Source organism: Ovis canadensis, chromosome 16, assembly GCF_042477335.2.
Source record: "Ovis canadensis isolate MfBH-ARS-UI-01 breed Bighorn chromosome 16, ARS-UI_OviCan_v2, whole genome shotgun sequence".
Lineage (NCBI taxonomy): Eukaryota > Metazoa > Chordata > Mammalia > Artiodactyla > Bovidae > Ovis > Ovis canadensis.
This window is the reverse complement of record NC_091260.1, coordinates 31,287,299-31,307,686: the sequence shown is the minus strand read 5'-3', so window position 1 is coordinate 31,307,686 and position 20,388 is coordinate 31,287,299. Positions and strand designations below refer to the sequence as shown.

General features: G+C 41.7%; 1 protein-coding gene across 1 annotated transcript in view; it reads left to right on the top strand.

The window, feature by feature from the left end:
* Positions 1-20,388, top strand: part of NDUFAF2 (NADH:ubiquinone oxidoreductase complex assembly factor 2) — a 174,979-nt gene that overhangs the window by 98,401 nt on the left and 56,190 nt on the right. The window contains exon 2 of the mRNA XM_069556471.1: positions 2,945-3,034. Within this exon, the coding sequence (XP_069412572.1) occupies positions 2,945-3,034 (90 nt within the window). The remainder of the gene's footprint in view (positions 1-2,944; positions 3,035-20,388) is intronic.

Sequence of the window (20,388 nt, the reverse complement as noted above, 5' to 3'; positions counted from 1 at the left end):
TTTTTTATGGCCAAGTAATATTCCACAGTGTAGTGTGTTCCACCTTCTGATAGACACCTGTGTTGCTTCCATAGCTTGGCTATTGTAAATAGTGTGCTGTGAACATTGGGGTACGTTGCTCTTTTCAAATTAGAGTTTTCATCTTTTCCAGATACATGCCCAGGAATGGGATTGCTGGATAATTTGATATCTCTGTTTTTAGTTTTTTTAAGGAACCCCCTATTATTTTCCATAGTGGGGCCAAAAATGTTGATTCCCTTGGGCAGTAACAGCAGCCTCTGGCATCTCTCCTATATATACTTGCAGGGTGTGAAAGAGTTAAACACACTTTGTTGTTAATAAAAATGTTTTTTTAATTGGCCTACAAATTAATTGATTTCTCTTTTTCTCTACACAAAACCTAGACTTATTCTGCCAAAATTACTTTTTCATACTATGGTAGGAAATTTAAAATTTCTGAAGTAGTTTTAGTGACAGAAGCAGTAGTAACATTGTACAGGAGACAGGGATCAAGACCATCCCCAAGAAAAAGAAATGCAAAAAAAGCAAAATGGCTGTCTGAGGAGGCCTTACAAATAGCTGGGATAAGAAGAAAAGCAAAAACCAAAGGAGAAAAGGAAAGATATGCCATTTGAATGCAGAGTTCCAAAGAATAGCAAGGAGAGATAAGAAAGCCTTCCTCAGCAATTAATGCAAAGAAACGGAGGAAAACAATAGAATAGGAAAGACTAGATATCTCTTCAAGAAAATTAGACATACCAAGGGAACATTTCATGCAAAGATGGGCTCAATAAAGGACAGAAATGATTTGGACCTAACAGAAGCAGAAGATATTAAGAAGAGGTGGCAAGAATACACAGAAGAACTGTAGAAAAAAGATCTTCATGACCCAGATAATCACGATGGTGTGATCACTCACTTAGAGCCAGATATCCTAAGTCAAGTAGGCCTTAGAAAGCATCACTACAAACAAAGCTAGTGGAGGTGATGGAATTCCAGTTGAGCTGTTTCAAATTCTGAAAGATGATGCTGTGAAAGTGCTGCACTCAATGTGTCAGCAAATTTGGAAAACTCAGCAGTGGCCCCAGGACTGGAAAAGGTCTGTTTTCATTCCAATCCCAAAGAAAGGCAATGCCAAAGAATGCTCAAACTACCACACAATTGCACTCATCTCACATGCTAGTAAAGTAATGCTCAAAATTTTTCAAGCCAGGCTTCAGCAATACATGAACTGTGAACTTCCTGATGTTCAAGCTGGTTTTAGAAAAGGCAGAGGAACCAGAGATCAAATTGCCAACATCCGCTGGATCATCAAAAATGTAAGAGAGTTCCAGAAAAACATCTATTTCTGCTTTATTGACTATGCCAAAGCCTTTGACTGTGTGGATCACAATAAACTGTGGAAAATTCTGAAAGAGATGGGAATACCAGACCACCTGACCTGCCTCTTGAGAAACCTATATGCAGGTCAGGAAGCAACAGTTAGAACTGGACATGGAACAACAGACTGGTTCCAAATAGGAAAAGGAGTACATCAAGGCTGTATATTGTCACCCTGCTTATTTAACTTCTATGCAGAGTACGTCATGAGAGACACTGGGCTGGAAGAAGCACAGGCTGGATTCAAGATTGCCGGGAGAAATATCAATAACCTCAGATATGCAGATGACACCACCCTTAGGGCAGAAAGTGAAGAAGAACTAAAAAGCCTCTTGAGGAAAGTGAAAGAGGAGAGTGAAAAAGTTGGCTTAAAGCTCCAGAAAACGAAGATCATGGCATCTGGTCCCATCACTTCATGGCAAATAGATGGGGAAACAGTGGCTGACTTTATATTTGGAGGGCTCCAAAATCACTGCAGATGGTGATTGCAGCCATGAAATTAAAAGACACTTACTCCTTGGAAGGAAAGTTATGACCAACCTAGATAGCATATTAAAAAGCAGAGACATTACTTAGTCAACAAAGGTCCGTCTAGTCAAAGCTATGGTTTTTCCAGTAGTCACGTATGGATGTGAGAGTTGGACTATAAAGAAAGCTGAGCACCGAAGAACTGATGCGTTTGAACTGTGGTGTTGGAGAAGACTCTTGAGAGTCCCTTGGACTGCAAGGAGATCCAGCCAGTCCATCCTGAAGGAGATCAGTCCTGGGTGTTCATTGGCAGGACTGATGTTGAAGCTGAAACTCCAATACTTTGGCCACCTGATGCAAAGAGCTGACTCATTTGAAAAGACCCTGATGCTGGGCAAGATTGAGGGCAAGAGAAGAAGGGGACGATAGAGGATGAGATGGTTGGATGGCATCACCGACTCAATGGACATGAGTTTGTGTAAACTCCGGCCGTTGGTGATGGACAGGGAGGCCTGCCGTGCTGCGGTTCATGGGGTCACAGAGTCAGACACAACTGAGCAACTGAACTGAAGTCAAGTAGTTTAGAAGCTGCTTTTTCTAATATACTTAAATCTAAATGAAATCTGTTCTTTTTCCTGTTCAGTCTCTTATCATAGGAAGAAGTGTGCAATATCTAAAGAGAAAATACTTCTTTTAGTGGTGACTGTGTCATGTGCTTTGCTCTTAGCCGCTCAGTAGTGTCCAACTCTTTTCGATCCGAGGGATGTAGTCTTCCAGGCTCCTTGGTCCATGGGGATTCTCTAGGCAAGAATACTGGAGTGAGTTGCCATGCCCTCCTCCAGGGGATCTTCCCAACTCAGGGACTGAATCCAGATCTCCCACATTGCAAATGGATTCTTTAACCTCTGAGCCACCTGGGAAGCCCAGGAATACTGAAATGGGTAGCCTATCCATTTGCCAGGAGATCTTCCCAACCCAGGAATCAAAATAGGGTCTCCTGCATTGCAGGTGGATTCTTTACCAGCTGAGCTACCAGGAAAGTTCTGACTGTGCCATGGGTTCTTTTAAAAATGCGATTCTCACTTTTGTCTTCCAGGACAAACTATTCGAGAGAAAAGAATTGTAGAAGCAGCAAATAAAAGAGAAATAGACTATGAAGTGGGGGATATCCCAACAGAATGGGAAGGTAAGTTTCTGCTTTTAGTTATAACTTCTGGAAAGCAAATTATTTATATATAAAATCATTAAGAACATGCATAATTTCATGTTTATTCTCTTTGCAAAAACTTTTACAATCTGAATTGATGAAACTTTTTTAAAGCTTTTGTAGTTCTTTGAAAGTTGTGACTGTGTTACATTTCAGGACGGGAACAGTGAGAAGAACTATGAAGCATTAGCAGAGTTCAGACTAGGGTGAGGGGAGCAAAGCTCCGTATATGCAGAATTGAAGGAGGCACTCATTTTTGTGTGCTGGTCCTAAACTTGCCCAGCCTCGGGATTTGAATTCTGTTTCTGTTTCATTCTCTGCCCACATGAACATCTTCCCAGGAGGCTCAGTGGTAAAGAATCCACCTGCCAAGCAGGAGACACAGGCTTGATCCCTGGGTTGGGAAGATTCCTTGGAGAAGGAAATGGCAACCCACTCCAGTATTCTTGCCTGGAAAATCCCATGGACAGAGGAGCTGGGTCAGCTACAGTCCATGTGGTCGCAAAGAGTCAGGTACAACTTAGTGACTAAACGACAACCCACATGAACATGGGAAAGTAACTCATACTTCTCAGACTTAGTCTCCTCTTTTCTGAATTGTGGATAATATTTGTTTTAAATGCCATTTAGAATATTTGTTCAACTTAACAATTAGCTGCCCCTGTGTTTAGACAAGGATGGACACTTGATCCCTGTCAGGCCTTTGCAATTAAGGTAAAAAGTCAAAGAAAAAGCTAATAGTAGCAGTCTTTCCATATGACTAGGAATAGTAACTTATGAACTTGGTAGCTTTGGGGGGACTGTCTTCAGTCCACCGCTTAACCTTTGTTACAGAAAAAAAATCTCTTATCTACTAAGAAAAAAATGGAAACCAGTCTGGAAAGAGAAGTACAATTAACCCTTGAACAGCACAGGTTTTCATTTTGCTTTTTTATTTTGTTTGTTTTGAACAACACAGGCTTGAAATAGGTCCACTTAGACACAGATTTTTTTCAGTAAGTTCATACTATGGTATTACATGATCATTGGTTGGTTTATTCCGCTGATGCAGAACTGCAGATGTGGAAATCTGACTGCAAAGTTACGGGTGGATTTTTAACTGCAAGGAGGTCAGTGCTCCTAACCCTGTATGTAGAAAGACAGAATGTTTCCTAGGTTTCCAGCAACTTTCCAGTACCCAGTTCCATTTCTTTCTGAATGATGTTCAGCTGCAAGTTTGCCTTTGAGTTCTGTGTTATAAATTTTCCCTTTCTCTTTACTAGTTCTTAACCTAGTGCTTGGCACATAGTAAGTGCTCAGTAAGTAAATATTGACTACTTAAAACTCTTGCTTGTTATTTGCAACTAAAGGAAACTTAACTGAGACACCAAATCGTGCTCAGTTGCTCAGTCATGTCTGACTCTTTGCAACCCCATGAACTGCAGCCCTTCAGGCTCCTCTATCCATGGAATTTTCCAGGCAAGAATACTGGAGAGGGTTGCTATTTCCTACTCCAGGGGATCTTCCCTACCCAAGGATTGAACCTGCAACTCCTCTGCCTGCTGCATTGGCAGGCAGATTCTTTACCACTGAGCCACATGGGAAGCACCATGCCTATCTTATCTGTCTTATATTTGTCTGCTTACCTGTATACCTCATATTATGCCATTGCTTTAAATCATTATATATATAGCACACTATATATGCTCAGTTGCTCAGTTGTGTCCAACTCTCTGCAACCCCATGGACTGTATGTAGCCCACCAGGCTCCTGTGTCCATGGGATTCTCCAGGCAAGAAAACGAGCAGGTTGCCATTGCTGTCTCCAGGGAATCTTCCCAACCCAGGGATCAAACCTGTGTCTCTTGTGTTTCTTGCATTGGCAGGCAGGTTCTTTACCACTATAATCCTATGAGGTAGACATGGCAGTTTTACCCATTTAACAGAGAACCTAAGTTCTAGAAAGATTAGATAACTTACCTGGGTAATATAGCTATGCGCTGTAAGCAGTCAGCCCTTTGTTTTCTAGTGGGTTTAGTATAATACCTTACACATGGTAGCTATAGTCATTGAGTTATTTTTATGTCAGCATGTAAGTGTAAATATGTCCCTGGAAATACCTTTTCTATTTTTCTGTATTAACTATGAAAATAGTAGAACTATGAGAAAAGAACATAAGTACAGAGACTTTTTGAAGAAATACAGAATATAAACTGGCAACTTCTAGGAGTAATTGAGCTTTCTTATTTTAACTGTTTCCAGTGTTATAAGTGAGAAGGAAATGGCAACCCACTCCAGTGTTCTTGCCTGGAGAATCCCAGGGACGGGGGAGCCCGGTGGGCTGCCGTCTATGGGGTCGCACAGAGTCGGACACAACTGACGCAACTTAGCAGCAGCAGCAGCACCAGTATTATAAGCCTGGGTGGCTCAGATGTTAAAGCGTCTGCCTGCAATGCAGGAGACCCGAGTTCAATCCCTGGGTTGGGAAGATCCCCTGGAGAAGGAAATGGCAACCCACTCAAGTACTCTTATCTGGAAAACCCCATGGGCAGAGGAGCTTGATATGCTACAGTTCATGGGGTCGCAAAGAGTCAGACACGACTGAGCAACTTCAGTTTCACTTTCAGTGTTATAAGCTACATTTGAAATTCTCAGATAATGCCTCCCACCTTCTTATAATGAACCTATTTTTATCATTTTTTCCAATATTAGTATAGAATTAAAATGTTTATAGAAATAAAGAAATAGGTAATGACTCATTTTTGAGTGTTTGAGACTTCCAAAAAATCAGAATGAAGTTCTGATGCTTTTTATGGGTCCGTACTGATCTAGTAATTCAGCATAAGTGTCCTGTGGGTCATACTCTTAAAATAAATGTATCATCTAAGCACTGAAACAAAAATTATTTTTATAGTGTTGCATATCAAGTAAATGGAAAAAATAAGAACTCCATGAGTAAAGTGAGTCAGAAAGAGAAACGTAAATACCGTATTCTAACGCACATGTACAGAATCTAGAGAAATGGTCTGAAGAATTTCTTTACAGGGCAGCAGTGGAGAAACAGACATAGAGAGTAGACTTATGGACATGGGGAGATGGGAGGAGAAGGCGAGATGTATGGAAAGAGTAACATGGAAACTTACATTACCATATCTAAAATAGATAGTCACTGGGAATTTGCTGTTTGGCTCAGGAAACTCAAACAGGGGCTCTGTGTCATCCTAGAGGGGTGGGATGGGGAGGAAGATGGGAGGGAGGTTCAAAAGGGAGGGGATATATGCGTACCATATGTGTACCTATGGCTGATTCATGTTGAGGTTTGACAGAAGACAACAAAATTCTATAAAGCAATTATCCTTCAATAAAAAAATTTTAAAAAAAAGAACTCCATGCCATGAAAAGTAAAGTAAAATATAAATATGTACACAAAACACTGTATACAGGAAAAGAAAGAGAAAAACCTTAAATAATGTCAACCCCAAATGAATCTAAAGTATTTCCAGGTCCAAATGAATATTATATTTAATTATTAGTAGTAGGGTACAGGTTCCCACAAGCTGCATTTTCTGCCACAATATGTATTAAACAGCTCAACCTTTTCATCTATTTGTATACTAAACATCTATTGAGGACCTCTGGATTCATGAAGTTTACATTCTGGAGTGGGAAACAATAAATCAGATAAATAACTCTATGGTATGTTATTGGCCCCAGAAAATAAATCTGATAAAGGGAGTAAGGAGTGTTGGGGAGGGTTTTGCAGTTTTAAGTAATTTTTAAAAATGGCCTTGTTGAGAACATGGGTTTTGGATAAAAGCAGAGGAAGAAGCTAGTCATGCTGATAAGTAGCAGAGGAGCATTCCTAGAGAACCAGGGCTGAAGCCCTGAGGCAGGAGCATGCTCTGGTTTTTAAGGAACAGCATGGAAGCCAGTGTGGGTGGTAGCAGGTGAGGTTAGAAGAGCAGTAGGGTGCCCGACCTTGCAGTCCTTTTGTGAGGACTCTGGCTTTTACTCTGAGATTGGAAGGCAGTGGAAGGTTTGAAAAGAGTACTCATGTGCTCTGAATTACATTTAACAGGATCACTGGCTGCTACATTGCAGAGAGTGGCTGGGGAGGGGGCCGGCGCATAAATAAACCTTGGAAACAGGATTCTCTTGAAATAATTCAGGCAAGAGCTAATTGTGGCATGGACCACAGTAACAGTGTGAGTGGAAAGAAGTGGTTGCATTCTGCATCTCTTGTAAAAGTAAAGCCAGTGAGTTTTGCTGACACATTGGATGTGGAAAGTGAGAGAACAGTCAGTGCTGACTTAAAATTTTGGACCTCACCTGGGAAAGTGCAGTTGCTGTTGACTGAGTGGGGCAAGACTGGAAGGAGCAAATTTGTGAGAAGAAATTAGATCAGTTTTGAAGATGAAGCTAGCGATAACTGTTAGATATCCAGGTAGAGATATTAAGTTGTATATAAGCCAAGAATTTAGTGGAAAAGTTTGGACTGGCAATAAAACGTGAGAGTTGACAGCAAATAAATGGTATTGAAAAGCCAGGAGATAGGATGAGATCACAGAGAGCATATATGTAAATAGAAAGTGAGAAGTTCATACAGTATGACCCAGCAATCCCACTCCTGGGCACATATCTGGAGAAAAACATAAAAATACCCTAATGTTCATTTCAGTACTATTTACAATTACTAAGACATAGAACCAACCTAAGTGTCCATCAACAGATACATAGATGAAGATGTGGTTAAAAAAAGAGAATGTGGTATAATGGAATACTCAGTTCAGTTCAGTTCAGTCACTCAGTCGTGTCTGACTCATTGCAACCCCATGAATTGTGGCACAACAGGCCTCCCTGTTCATCACCAACTCCCGGAGCTCACTCAGACTCATGTCCATCGAGTCAGTGATGCCATCCAGCCATCTCATCCTCTGTCGTCCCCTTCTCCTCCTGCCCCCAATCCCTCCCAGCATCAGGGTCTTTTCCAATGAGTCAACTCTTCACATGAGGTGGCCAAAGTATTGGAGTTTCAGCTTTAGCATCACTCCTTCCAAAGAACACCCAGGACTGATCTCCTTTAGGATGGACTGGTTGGATCTCCTTGCAGTCCAAGGGACTCTCAAGAGTCTTCTCCAACACCACAGTTCAAAAACATCAATTCTTCGGCGCTCAGCTTTCTTCACAGTCCAACTCTCACATCCATACATGACCACTGGAAAAACCGTAGCCTTGACTAGACAGACCTTTGTTGGCAAAGTAATGTCTCTGCTTTTCAATATGCTGTCTAGGTCGGTCATGTATGGATGTGAGAGTTGGACTGTGAAGAAGGCTGAGTGCCAAAGAATTGATGCATTTGAACTGTGGTGTTGAAGACTCTTGAAGTTCCCTTGGACTGCAAGATCTAGCCAGTCCATTCTGAAGGAGATCAACCCTGGGATTTCTTTGGAAGGAATGATGCTAAAGCTGAAACTCCAGTACTTTGGCCACCTCATGCGAAGAGTTGACTCATTGGAAAAGACTGTGATGCTGGGAGAGATTGGGGGCAGGAGGAGAAGGGGACGACCGAGGATGAGATGGCTGGATGGCATCACCGACTCAATGACGTGAGTCTGAGTGAACTCCGGGAGCTGGTGATGGGCAGGGAGGCCTGGCGTGCTGCAATTCATGGGGTCGCAAAGAGTCGGACACGACTGAGCGACTGAACTGAACTGAACTGATCTAGGTTGGTCATGACTGTCCTTCCAAGGAGTAAGTGTCTTTTAATTTCATGGCTGCAATCACCATCTGCAGTGATTTTGGAGCCCCCAAAAATAAAGTCTGATACTGTTTCCTCATCTGTTTCCCATGAAGTGATGGGACCAGATGCCATGATCTTCGTTTTCTGAATGCTGAGCTTTAAGCCAACTTTTTCACTCTCCTCTTTCATTAACGGAATACTGCTCAGCCATAAAAGAGCAAAATATGCCATTTGTAGCAAGATGAATGGGCCTAGAGATTATCATACTAAGTGAAGTGAGTCAGTCAAAGACAAACATCATGTAATATTGCTTATATTTGAAATCTAAAAATATAATACAAATAGACTTATTTACAAAACAGAAATAGTGTCACAAATGTAGAAAAACAAATTTATGGTTACGGAAGACAAAAGGGGAGGAGGACGGGATAAATTAGGAGCTTGGGATTAACATATACACACTGTGTGTGTGTGTGCACGCGCTCTCAGTCATGTCTGACTCTCTGCACCCCCATGGTCTGTAGCCCACTGGGCCTCTCTGTCCATGGGGTTTCCCAGGCAAGAAAGACGAGAATACCGGAGTGGGTTGCCATTTCCTTCTCCGGAGATCTTCCTGACTCAGGGATCAAACCTGTGTCTCACGAATTCTTTACCATTAAGCCACCAGAGAGGCCCCAAATCAACTATACTCCAGTTGAAAAAAAAAGAATTATGAAGAAAAAAAGAAAGCGTGAAGTTCAAAGACTGAGCCTTAGGTTTTTCTAAAGTTTAGAGGCAACAAAGACAAAAAGGAGCAGCCAGAGAAGTAGGAGGAAAAAAGGAAAGCTTCAAGAAGAAACAGGTGATCAACCATCGAATGAGGACCAAGAATTAATTCTTCGCTTTAAGAACAGGTCACCGATCCTGACAAAAATAGTTCTGTAGAGTGTTAGGAAGAAAAGCCTTTAGAAAAAAGAATAGCAAGAGAAAATTTCAAGAGAATGAGTATGAGTAATGCTTATGAGAATTTATCTGTAAAAAACAGAGGAGAACGTTGAGGGTGTACCTGGGTGGGAAAGTGGAATTGAGAGGAATTCTGTTGTGTTCTTAAAGGCAATAGAAGTAACCAAATTTTGTAATAGTGCTAGAAAGTTCCAGTTGAAAAGGAAGCATTAATGACGCAGGAGAAAGACCTTGAGAAAGCAAGATGGGACAGAATCTAATACACTTGGGGAAGAATTGGCCTTTGACAAGAGCATGAAAAGGTCATCAGGAGGGACAGCAGAAAAGTAGAGCATATTGTCATAGAGGGAGGCAGATCAGTAGATGTGCTGATAACTTGCATAAATTCCTTTTTGATTCCTCCAAATGAAGCAGAGAGATTAAATAGCTTCCTAAACACAAAGAGCAGCTATAGCCATGATTTGAACCCGAATTATCTGTCTCCCTAGTGGCTCAGATGGTAAAGAATCTGCCCCCAATTTGGGAGACCCAGGTTCGATCCCTGAGTTGGGAAGATTGGACACGACTGAGCAACTTTCACCCTCACTTTTGTCCGTCTCCAGAGTCTTTACTCTTAGTATTACCTTGTATTACCCACCTCATAATGACGAGGCCTATTTCTACTCACCCTTCAAGTATTGGAGTAGACATGAATTTCTTTGGAAGTCTTTCCGACCCCATTCCTCACCCCCTAATGCTAAGTGGGATACTCCTTTCAGGTTTTTCTTCTCACTTTATGCCTCCCCCCAAACATAACACAACACACTGTAGAACACTCTCTTAGAATATTCACTGTAGAGTATCTACCTCTTCTCCCTGGACTTGAAGATTCTTTAGAAGAGTCATTACCTTGTTCATCATTGTATTCTTAGGGCCTGGTTCAACACTTAACATAAAATAAGTGCAAGCTCAGTCAATGTTTGATGAATGAATGTATTTTACATTGAAACTACACGGGGAAGAAACATTTTGGGGACATGCTGAAAATAGTCCATTTTAAAAAGAAAGACATGAAATGGTGCACCAAAGCAGCTGGTTCCAAACATAAAGGACACTCAAGGTTCAGATGTGGGAGGTAGTATAGTACCAGCTACTGAACTTTCTTATAAAAAAAAGTTTCTTATACTAAAAAATTTCAGGGAACCTTTAAGTTTCATCCATGTTATGATATGTAGTTCTTATACAGAGCATCTCAAAAGCTTTATGTTTCTGATTCAGATCACAGTTTATCTTCCTTTTTCCTGTCTTGTTGTTTTTGGTAAGTTTAAACTAGTCTTTTGTTGATAATAATAAACATTGTTAATAACCCTAAAAATACATGCAAAGTAGAGTATAATAGGAAGAGACAGAAAGGTTCTGATCCAGTATTTATTTTTAATGGAATGTTAAACTTTACTTAACCACACATACTCATTAAATTGTAAAAATAAATTTCTAAATAAAGTCAGATAATTAATTTTCAGATATATTAATCCATACCTGTCTATCCTTAACACAATAATGAATCAGTTCAGTTCAGTCGCTCGCTCAGTCGTGTCCAACTCTTTGTGACCCCATGAACCATAGCACACCAGGCCTCCTTGTCCATCACCAACTCCCAGAGTCCACCCAAACGCGTGTCCATTGAATTGGTGATGCCATCCAACCATCTCATCCTCTGTCGTACCCTTCTTATCCTGCCCTCAGTAATGTCTCTGCTTTTTAATATGCTGTCTAGGTTGGTCATAACTTTCCTTCCAAGGAGTAAGCGTCTTTTAATTTCATGGCTGCAGTCACCATCTGCAGTGATTTTGGAGCCCCAAAAAATAAAGTCTGCCACTGTTTCCACTGTTTCCCCATCTATTTGCCATGAAGTGATGGGACCGGATGCCATGATCTTAGTTTTCTGAATGTTGAGCTTTAATATCTCAATAATGAATAGCTCAGTATAAAAGTACTTTCATTGCATTGTTATTAATAAATAATAATTTTTTAACATGCTTTTCTCAAACCGCAGGAACATCAGACATAGATGGGGCCTTAAAGGACTACCCACCAATAATTTTCAAAATAAACTTCAAAAACTAATGTAAGGGCATGTCCCAGCATCAAAAGACCTGGGTTATGCTCAGGTCCTCCAATGTCCATTTATTATGTTGGTCATTTTGGGCAGATTGATTTACCTCTGTTTTCGATCTGTCAAATTAAAAGGCTGGGTTCAGTATCCTTTAAGGCCCCACCTATGTCTGATGTTCTGTGATTATATGAATCTAGAATTATCTCTAATCAACTGATGTCCCAATTCAAAGTCTCTGGACCTACTGTAAAACCAAATTGCTTGGCTGGGAATTATTGAGAGTTGATGGTGATCTCCTTTATTAGATGATAGGATAGGTACGTGTATTAATTATCTATCGCTGCTTAACAAATTACCCCCAAAATTAAAGGCCTAAAATGACGAACGTATATTGTCTCATAGTTTCCATAGTCGGGAATCTAGGCATGGCTTACGTGGGTCTTCTGTCTTAGGGTCTCCGCCAAGCCTGCAGACAAGGTGCTGGCCTGGTCTGCAGTCGTCTCAGTGCTTCTCTGAGGGCCCATCTGTTCTGAAGCTCATTCACTTGGTTTTGTCAGGCTGTGGAAGATCTGTTTTCAAGCTCACTCAGATGGTGATTGCCTGGCTTCAGGTTCTTCCTAGCTATATGACTTAGGGCCTTAGTTCCCTGATAACTTTAGCTTTCTAAGTCTTGATATCAGGTACTGTTAGTCCTTCTTTTTTGAAGTTGTTTTGACTATTTGAGGTCCTTTATATTTTCATATGGATTTCAGAATCACTTTGTTAATTTCTGTAAAAATACCTCCTAGGTGTTTGGTTGGGATTGTGTTGAATCTATAGATCTCTTTGCAGAGAACTAGTATCTTAACAATAAGGATCTCTTGACCCCTGAACATTGTATATCTCTTCATTTAATTTAGGCATTCTTTAATTTCTCTCATCAGTTTGTAGCTTTCATTATACCTATATTGCACATTTTTTGTCAGATTTTCTCCTAACTACTTCATATTTTTGATGATATCATAATGATAACATTTTTCAAATTTAATTTCTCATTATTGAATAAATATTCAGTAGACTTTTGTATATTGATTTTGTATCCATTACTTTGCTAAATTCAGTTTTTAATTATAGTAGCCTTTTAAAAATAACGCCATTAGATTTTCTACGTAGAAGATCATGTTGTTTGTGAATAAAACATGTTTCTTAATTCTTTCCAACTTGGCTATCTTTAATTTGTTTTATTCTCACTGATTTGCATTGGCTAGAAATTCCAATAAACTGTCTAGTAGAGAAGAGATAAGAATGAACAGTCTTGTCTTATTCCTTGTGTTTTACTTTTTAAAATGTATTTTTCAGTTATCTAAAATTTTGTTTCGAATTTTTATGTCTGTGTTCTTGAGGGATACTAGTTAGTAATTCCTTTTTTCTTGTCTTTTTGTGATTTGTGTATCAGGGTAATGCTAATCTTGTGAAATGCATTTGGATGTATTCCTTCTTCACAAGTCTGTAAGAGTTTGTGTCAAGTTATACTACTTTTTTAGGCCTTCCCTAGTAGCTCTACTGGTAAAAAATCCTCCTGAAAGGCAGGAGGCCTGGGTTTTATACCTAGGCTGGGAAGATCCCCTGGAGAAGGGAACGGCTACCCACTCCAGTGTTCTGACCTGGAGAATTCTATGGACTGTATAGTCCATGGAGTTGCAAAGAGTCGGATATGACTGAAGCAGTTTGGCATAATTTCTTTCCTAGACAGGATATTCAGGTTATCTGTTTCTTCTTGAATGATATTTGCTGGGTTGTATTTTCCAGAGAATCTGCCATTTCATCTAAGTTTCCAGGGTTTTTTTGGCATAAAACAGACCATGCTGCTGCTGCTGCTAAGTCGCTTCAGTTCAGTTCAGTTCAGTGGCTCAGTCATGTCTGACTCTTTGTGACCCCATGAATCGCAGCACGCCAGGCCTCCCTGTCCATCACCAACTCCCGGAGCTCACTCAGACTGACGTCCATTGAGTCTGTGATGCCATCCAGCCATCTCATCCTCTGTCGTCCCCTTCTCCTCCTGCCCCCAATCTCTCCCAGGATCACAGTCTTTTCCAATGAGTCAACTCTTCGCATGAGGTGGCCAAAGTACTGGAGTTTCAGCTTTAGCATCATTCCTTCCAAAGAAATCCCAGGGCTGATCTCCTTCAGAATGGACTGGTTGGGTCTCCTTGCAGTCCAAGGGACTCTCAAGAGTCTTCTCCAACACCACAGTTCAAAAGCATCAATTCTTCAGCACTCAGCTTTCTTCACAGTCCAACTCTCACATCCATACATGACCACAGGAAAAACCATAGCCTTGACTAGACGGACCTTAGTTGGCAAAGTAATGTCTCTGCTTTTGAATATACTATCTAGGTTGATCATAACTTTTCTTCCAAGGAGTAAGTGTCTTTTAATTTCAAGGCTGCAGTCACCATCTGCAGTGATTTTGGAGCCCCCCAAAATAAAGTCTGACACTGTTTCCACTGTTTCCCCATCTATTTCCCATGAAGTCATGGGACCAGATGCCATGATCTTCGTTTTCTGAATGTTGCGCTTTAAGCCAACTTTTTCACTCTCCTCTTTCACTTTCATTAAGAGGCTTTTTAGCTCCTCTTCACTTTCTGCCATAAGGGTGGTGTCATCTGCATATCTGAGGTTATTGATATTTCTCCTGGCAATCTTAATTCCAGCTTGTGTTTCTTCCAGCCCAGCGTTTCTCATGATTTACTCTGCATAGAATTTAAATAAGCAGGGTGACAATATACAGCCTTGACGTACTCCTTTTCCTATTTGGAACCAGTCTGTTGTTCCATGCCCAGTTCTAACTGTTGCTTCCTGACCTGCATATAGGTTTCTCAAGAGGCAGGTCAGGTGGTCTGGTATTCCCATCTCTTTCAGAATTTCCCACAGTTTATTGTGATCCACACAGTCAAAGGCTTTGGCATAGTCAATAAAGCAGAAATAGATGTTTTTCTGGAACTCTCTTGCTTTTTCCATGATCCAGCGGATGTTGGCAATTTGATCTCTGGTTCCTCTGCCTTTTCTAAAACCAGCTTGAGCATCAGGGGGTTCACAGTTCACATACTGCTGAAGCCTGGCTTGGAGAATTTTGAGCATTACTTTACTAGCGTGTGAGATGAGTGCAATTGTGCAGTAGTTTGAGCATTCTTTGGCATTGCTTTTCTTTGGGACTGGAATGAAAACGGACCTTTTCCAGTCCTGTGGCCACTGCTGAGTTTTCCAAATTTGCTGGCATATTGAGTGCAGCACTTTCACAGCATCATCATTCAGGATTTGAAACAGCTCAGGTGGAATTCCATCACCTGTACTAGCTTTGTTCGTAGTGATGCTTTCTAAGGCTCACTTGACTTCACATTCCAAGATGTCTGGCTCTAGATTAGTGATCACATCATCATGATTATCTGGGTTGTGAAGATCTTTTTTGTACAGTTCTTCTGTGTATTCTTGCCACCTCTTCTTAATATCTTCTGCTTCTGTTAGGTCCATACCATTTCTGTCCTTTATTGAGCCCATCTTTGCATGAAATGTTCCCTTGGTATCTCTAATTTTCTTGAAGAGATCTCTAGTCTTTCCCATTCTGTTCTTTTCCTCTATTTCTTTGCATTGATCGCTGAAGAAGGCTTTCTTATCTCTCCTTGCTATTCTTTGGAACTCTGCATTCCTTTTCTCCTTTGCTTTTCGCCTCTCTTCTTTTCACAGCTATTTGTAAGGCCTCCCCAGACAGCCATTTTGCTTTTTTGCATTTCTTTTCCATGGGGATGGTCATGGGGATGGTCTTGATCCCTATCTCCTGTGCCTGTCTTCTGTCCTGTCTCCTGTCCTGTCTCCTGTCCCTGTCTCCTGTCCTGTCCAACTCTGTGCGACCCCATGGACGGCATCCCACCAGGCTCCCCTGTCCCTGGAATGCTCCAGGCAAGAACACTGGAGTGGGTTGCCATTTCCTTCTCCAATGCATGAAAGTGAAAAGTGAAAGTGAAGTCGCTCAGTCGTGTCAGACTCTTAGCAACCCCATAAACTGCAGCCTACCAGGCTCCTCCGTCCATGGGATTTTCCAGGCAAGAGTACTAGAGTGGGGTGCCATTGCCCTCTCTGAAAGCAGCCCATAGTATTATCTTATTTTTCTTTTAATAGCTTCAGAAGCTGTGTGGTGTTAACCTCTTTCATTCCTAGTTGTTATAGCTCCAATGGGTACCCCCAGATTCTGTAGTGAAGTCTTAACCCCCAGTACCTCAGATGAGGGGCTTCTCAGGTGGCGCTAGTGGTAAAGAATTCACCTGCCAATCCAAGAGATGCAAGAGAAGTAGGTTTGGTCCCTGGATCGAGAAGATCCCCTGGAGTACGAAGTGGCAACCCACTGTAGTATTCTTGCCTGAGACAGAGGAGCCTGATGGGCTAAAAAGTCATGGGGGTCACAAAGAGTTGGACCCAACTGAGTGACTGAGCACACCTCAGGCTATATTTAGAAACAGTCTTTACAGAGGTAATTAAGTTAAAATGAGGTCCTCAGGACAAGTCTTAATCCAATATGACTAATGTCCTTATAAGAAAAGTCCTTTAAGACAGAGGTGTGAACAGAGAGGGGAACTTGTGAAGATGCGGGGAGAAGACTGCAGTCTATAAGCTGAGGAGAAAAGCCTCAGGAGAAACCAGCCTTGCCACCACCTTGATCTCAGACTTTTCAATATTCAGAATGTGTGAGTCTAAGGTTTTTCAGCGTCAGGGATGATTTTAGAACGGATGCCTGCTACAGTTTTCCTCAGCGTCTGTTGGCCATTATCCCTTGGTAGGGGATGTCATCGGTCTTGGGGGACCAGAGCCTGCAACTGGATGATGAGCGGTGTCTCTTCTTTGTTCTATGGTTGTCACAGCCCTGTCTGGGGCAAAATCTGCTCCCTACTTGTTGAAGCCCCCAGGTCCGTTTCTGAGTTGCTGCTTGAGGTAGGTGGGACTAGAGTGCTTCCCCTGGGGGAGGAGCTACCGAGAATTCCAAGACATGCACTCTGTGGTGTTGCCAGTTGCCTGATGTGTGCGTTTACAAAGTGCACTCTTGTGGGCGCTGACCTGGGCCCCTCCTCACCCACTGGAATGCAGGCAGTCTCCCCAGAAGCCCCTCAGGCACTGTGCTCACACAGCCACCAGCACAGCTCTGACGGCACAGATCCACTGGGTAGGTACTGGGACCTGCCATAGTTGCGTGTATTCTCGCACCTGGCCCCATTGTGGGAGTTGCAGGGTCAACCCAGTACCCAGCTGCGCTTGTACGTGTGCACACTTGCAGAGCCTGTAGCTGCTAGTGCCAGACCTGCACACCCACAGGAGTACCAGTAATTCCCTCGGATGTCCTGAGGGCGCTGAGCTTACAGAGGCGCCAGCACCTAAATCCTCCAAAGACACCAGGACGTGGCTCAGATTTCAACCCCACCTCCATATGTGGGCCACCCACAGGCACTTGCACACTGCCAGACCTCTTGGAGGTGGAGCTACACCTTCTGTGAGTACCCGAGAATGAGAGTGAGGCTGCTATGTGGGGCTCCGATAGCCAGCCAGCCCCCTGCCTTTGCACACCCCTGTTTGAGGCCTGGGCCATGCTGCAGACTGTCTCTGGGCAGCCAGCCCCAGTCCTTTCCCCAGGGCAGTCCACTGAAGTCGAGTTTCAGCACCCAGCCCCTGTGCACACCAGCAGAAGACTCACATCTTGGGCTGGGTAGTGCAGTGAGGTGGTCAGGACCATCTGTGCTGGTCCTTCTTGGTTCTGCCAGCCACAAGCCAGCGGCTGCACTTTTCTCTGAGCCTCCGGAGAACCCTGTCTGTCTTGGCTGATCTCCCAGCTGTTGAAGGCAGTTCCCAGGGTAAAGGAACCTTTCTTCTTTCACAGGTCCCTCCTAGGGCCTCAGGACCTATCCCTATTTCCTTTTTTTTTTTTTTCCCCTCTCATCCTTCCCAGTTACATGGTGATCATTTTTGCAGCTTTGGATGTGCAAGATCTTCTGACCCTGTTCAGTAAGTATTCTGTGAGAATTGTTCCACGTGCAGATGTGTTTGATGTATTTGTTGGAGGAGGTAAGCTCCGCAGTATTCTGTTCCACCTTCATGATCTTTCCCCCTTCTAGTTCTGAGGCTTGTTTATGAGTCAGTTGTATTTCCCTTTGTGGATTATCAGCTATATTTCTTTGATTTCTTATTTTAGAGGCTGCTTCAGGATTTGTAGACTACCATCTCCAATGTATCAGAGTCTTTCTTTATGTAGTTATTCTATTTCATACAGAGTGCAAGAACCTTATAGAAGCATACAACCCTTTTTTCTTTCTAACATCTCTGTTACTGTCATGTATTTTAGTTCTACATATGTTATAATCTACAGTCTCCATCACTATTTTTATTGAAACAGTGAGCTAGCATTTAGAGATGTTTAATTAATAAGAGAAATATAACATTTATCCATATTGTTAGCATTTCTAATGTTCTTCAGTCCTGTTTGGAGATGCAGATTTCCATCTGGAATTATTTTCTTTTAGTCTATAAGACTTCCTTTAGCATTTCTTTAAATGTGAGTCTCCTGGCGTTGAACTCTTTTCAACTTTTGCATGTCTGAGATACATTTTTAAAGATGTTTTAAAGATATTTCTCTGCATGTAACATTTTAGGTTGATAGCTGCTTTGCTTTCTGTGGTTTTAACATATTCTACCTTACTTGGAAGTTTCTGTTGAGAAATCTGTTGTCATGCTTATCTTTATCCGTATGTATGTGATATGTATTTTTTTTTCCTGTAGCTGATTTAAAGTTTTTCTTTTTTTAACTGGTTTGGAGCAATTTGATTGTGATGTACCGTGATATAATCTCTTGTGCTTGATGTTTCTTGAGCTTCTTAGACCTACTGATTTGGTTTCCATCAAATTTAGAAAAATTTTGGCCACCATTTCTTCAAGCATTTTTTCCTGTGTCCTGCTTTGTCCTCTCTTTCAGGTCCTCCATTCACAGTGTTAAGCTGCCTGAAGGTGTGTCACAGCTCACAGATGTTCTTTTTACTCGTAGAAACTTTTTCCTCTTTGAGTTTGTATAGTTTCTCTTCCTGTGTCTTCAAGTTCACTGATCTTTTCCTTCACAATGTCAAATAACTATTCATCCATCCAGAGTATTTTTCACGTTGGCATTGTAGTTTTCATCTCTACCAGTTTGATATGGGTCTGTTTTATATCTTCCAGGTCTCTGCTTAACATGTTCAAACTTTCCCTTAGCTTTGTGAGCATATGGGGTGCTGTTGTAACTGTTTTAATGTTCTTGTCTTCTAATTCTACCATCTGTATCTGTTTTCAGTTGGTTTGGGTAAGTTGATTTTTTTTTTCTCCTCAGTATGGGAAGTGTTTTTCTGCTTCTTTGTTTGCTCGGCAATATCTGATTGGATGTCAGACATTTAAAATTTTTGCCTAATTGGATAGTGGATATTTCTGTGTTCATATGTGTGTGTATATATGTATATTTGAGCTTTGTTCTGAGACAGTTACTGGGAAACAGGTTGATCCTTTCAGGGCTGACTTTTAAGATTTGTTAGATGGGACTAGAGCATAGTTTCATCTACAACTAATAATTCTGCGCTGTTGATGCAAATTGTTTCTCAGCGCTCTACTCTGCCCCGTCGATAACGAGGTTTTCACTCTGGGCGGTGGGAATTGACATTGCTCTTGACCCTGTGCAAATCCTGAGTTCTCTTCCTTCTGATCCTTTCACGTGGCTCTCTTCTGACGTCCAGAGTTGCTCACGCACCTGAACTGACCGGTGCCCTGATAAATACTCGGTCTTCTGCTAACCTCCGTCCGGAGTGTGCTCTTGCTAGCAGTTTCCTGTCTGGTAGTCTGTCCTGTGAATTTTAGGCCCCCTGCTCTCCCTGGACTCTCAACCTCATCTCCATAATTTAGATGGTCTGATGGGTTTTGGCTGGATCCCCTCCCTGTTGCCACAGCCTAGAAACTGTCAGAGCATTGAGCTGTGGCAATTGTAAGGGTAGTTCTTGTTCGTTTTACATTCCCAGGGACCACTGCATTTATTACTCGATGTCCACTGTCTTGAAAATTGCTGTTTCATATCATTTGTCCCTGTTGCTCCATCTTGGGTAGAAGCGGAAGACAGCTTTCTTTCAGTGAGCTTAACGCATTTGAGATTCATTTGTTCTTGTGTGAATCAGTGGTTTATTCCTTTTTATTGCTGAGTAGAATTATATCATGTTGCTATACCAGTTTGTTTAATCTAGTCACCAGCTGAAAGACATTGGGGTCATTTACACTTGATAGCAATTGTTAAGTGGAGCTGCTGTGCCATCTGTATATCTTCTTTTTGCCCAGCTATGTCTTATTTGGTTGGCTTTTTTCCCCTATTTGTTTCCTTTTAAGAATTTCTCATATGTCCTCTTTACAAGTCTTTACCACACATGTGATTTGCAAGTATTTTTTCCCAGTCTGTGTTTTCGTTCTCTTCCCTGTGCTGCTTGAAGAGGACACATTGTTGATTTTAATGAAATCAGATTTTTAATCTTTTTTTTTTATGCCTCATCATGCTTTT